At 61.1% G+C, this 2007-nt stretch overlaps 1 protein-coding gene across 1 annotated transcript in view; it reads left to right on the forward strand.

Annotated features, from left to right (window-relative positions):
* The window catches only part of LOC113211275 (uncharacterized), a 15669-nt gene that overhangs the window by 917 nt on the left and 12745 nt on the right, over nucleotides 1–2007 (forward strand). Inside the window, exons 3-7 of the mRNA XM_052268078.1 lie at nucleotides 171–463; nucleotides 538–772; nucleotides 1058–1185; nucleotides 1312–1501; nucleotides 1596–1956. Coding sequence (XP_052124038.1) covers nucleotides 171–463; nucleotides 538–772; nucleotides 1058–1185; nucleotides 1312–1501; nucleotides 1596–1956 — 1207 coding nt within the window. The remainder of the gene's footprint in view (nucleotides 1–170; nucleotides 464–537; nucleotides 773–1057; nucleotides 1186–1311; nucleotides 1502–1595; nucleotides 1957–2007) is intronic.

The raw sequence follows: 2007 nt of genomic DNA on the forward strand, positions 1-2007 counted from the left end.
TATGCTGACTCGAGCAAGAAAACGGGCTCAAACGTCCCTTGCTCCACTTCCGCCTAAGAAGGGCACAGTCGAGGAACCGGTCAGTAACATCGCAAGCCAGTAGGCTGCGCACCCGCAACACTGGGGTGCTCGCTCGGACACGCCCGGTTCACACGCGACTCTGCCCGCAGCCGCCGCCCCCGCCGACGCTCCTGTCGCTGCCCGACGTGCCGCTAGTGGAGGTGCTCTCCCACTTGTCGGTGGAGGACCTGGTGCGCGCTGGGCAGGCGAGCCCCAGGCTGGGCGCGCTCACCAGGGCGCACGCGTCGCTGTGGCGCGGGAAAGAGACGTGTGACAGGAGGTACTACTTCGAGGACGCCGCCGCACTGTCGGTGCTGCTGCAGGTGGTGCCACCCGTGTGCACGTTGAGGTTCACCGTGCACCGTTCTCCCATGATTGTCGTCCAATTAGCGAGCTTCACCAGGTGGGAACCCCGGAGGCTGACAACTGGTGGCATATCTGCATCGTACTGCAACTAATCGATTCCTCTCTATGCAGGAAAGCTGAGCTGAAAGCGTTCACCACATTGGAAGTGGAGGGCTACGACGCGGCGTGCTGCGTCAGGTTAATCCAGAGGGTTAATAATCCTCGACTGGAGGTCCTGGAGGTTTCGGGTTTTGATCGGGACCTGGAGGTGCTCCTCCGTGGCTTACGGTTCGCCCGCTGCCTACGAGGACTCAGGGTTGACTTGGAATCCTATTTCCTTAGATGTGGCCTGCTCAGCTGGTCCCAGGTGAGTGTGTGAGGCGTGCTTCCCGGCTCGGGGGAGGGCACCACAGCTCTCTACCGTAGGTACAACCAGGTACCAGGTGGCTCATAAACCCCGCGCTCTCCTGTACGTATACTGTACCGCATGCACGAGTGCGGACGGGCTTGCCTATCGTCACTGTCCACGGGGCCGTACGGATCGAGCGAGTAGGCAACCCGCCTTGACGTAGGAATGCGGTGCTGCATAACTACAGAAGTGCGCTGGGTTAGTCAGCCTCCTAGTATAAGTCCGCCCCTGTCCTATCTGCAGATGGATGTGTTGCCTAGGCTGCGCTACGTGTCCTTTGCTAGCACTGGTGAATACTTCGACGGCTCTTGTCAGCGGGGACCTGACCACACCTTACTCCAAGCCCTACAGTCGCTGCTGCTGGCGCACAAGTAAGCCGTTGCGATGGTGCTGTACTCTGCCTTCCGGTGGAGAGACAGTCGTCTTCTAGAGACACTAAAAACTGCTCTGCTCGAATAGTAGTAATTTCTTTTGCTTTTTTTCTTCTTTTCTTTGAGTCGAACGATTCGATTCTTGCAATTGAAGTCATCGCACTTGCTGCCGCTGCTGCCGCTCCTGGACTGCCCCGGCGGGCTCGAACGGCTGCGCGTGTTGGTGACGGTACCCGTCATCCCGGCCGTGGCGCTGCAGCCAATGCGCGGTCTTAAGGACCTCAGGATCGAGATCACCTACGACGGGACGCACCAAGTATGGACCTAACCCCTTGCCAAGCACACCCTACCAGTGACCTTTGCCCCGTGCTGTTCCCTGTGGAAACCCTGCGTCTGCGTCGTTTCCATAGGCCCAGATTGTCTCGCTGCTGGAGTCGTGCAAGGGCTCGCTGGAACGCCTCGACATCAGAAACTGCCGAGCCCAGGCGGTGCGCGCCCTGGCTGACGTGCGGCTCGCCGGCCTGAAGCACCTGGGGCTCGGCTTTGGCTTCACGGCGTTGCGCCTGGAGCCGGACGCTCTGCAGGCGGCTCTGGCGCGACTGCCCGCCCTCCACTCCCTCCACATCATGGAGCAGCGGACGCCGCCGCCGCCCGAGGCGCTCGCCTGCATCCCCGCTCAGGCCATCCCGGCGCTCAGCCTCGTGTTCTTCACGGACAGCTTCAGGGCCGACCAGGACGCCGAACCTCGGTCTCACTACGAGGGCTTTGCACGTAAGCCCCTGTCTTCTTCAATGTCGTACAATTGCCCTTGCCCCCCCCCCC

The sequence above is a fragment of the Frankliniella occidentalis genome, unplaced genomic scaffold, assembly GCF_000697945.3.
Source record: "Frankliniella occidentalis isolate FOCC.00 unplaced genomic scaffold, Focc_3.1 Scaffold63, whole genome shotgun sequence".
NCBI classification, from domain to species: domain Eukaryota; kingdom Metazoa; phylum Arthropoda; class Insecta; order Thysanoptera; family Thripidae; genus Frankliniella; species Frankliniella occidentalis.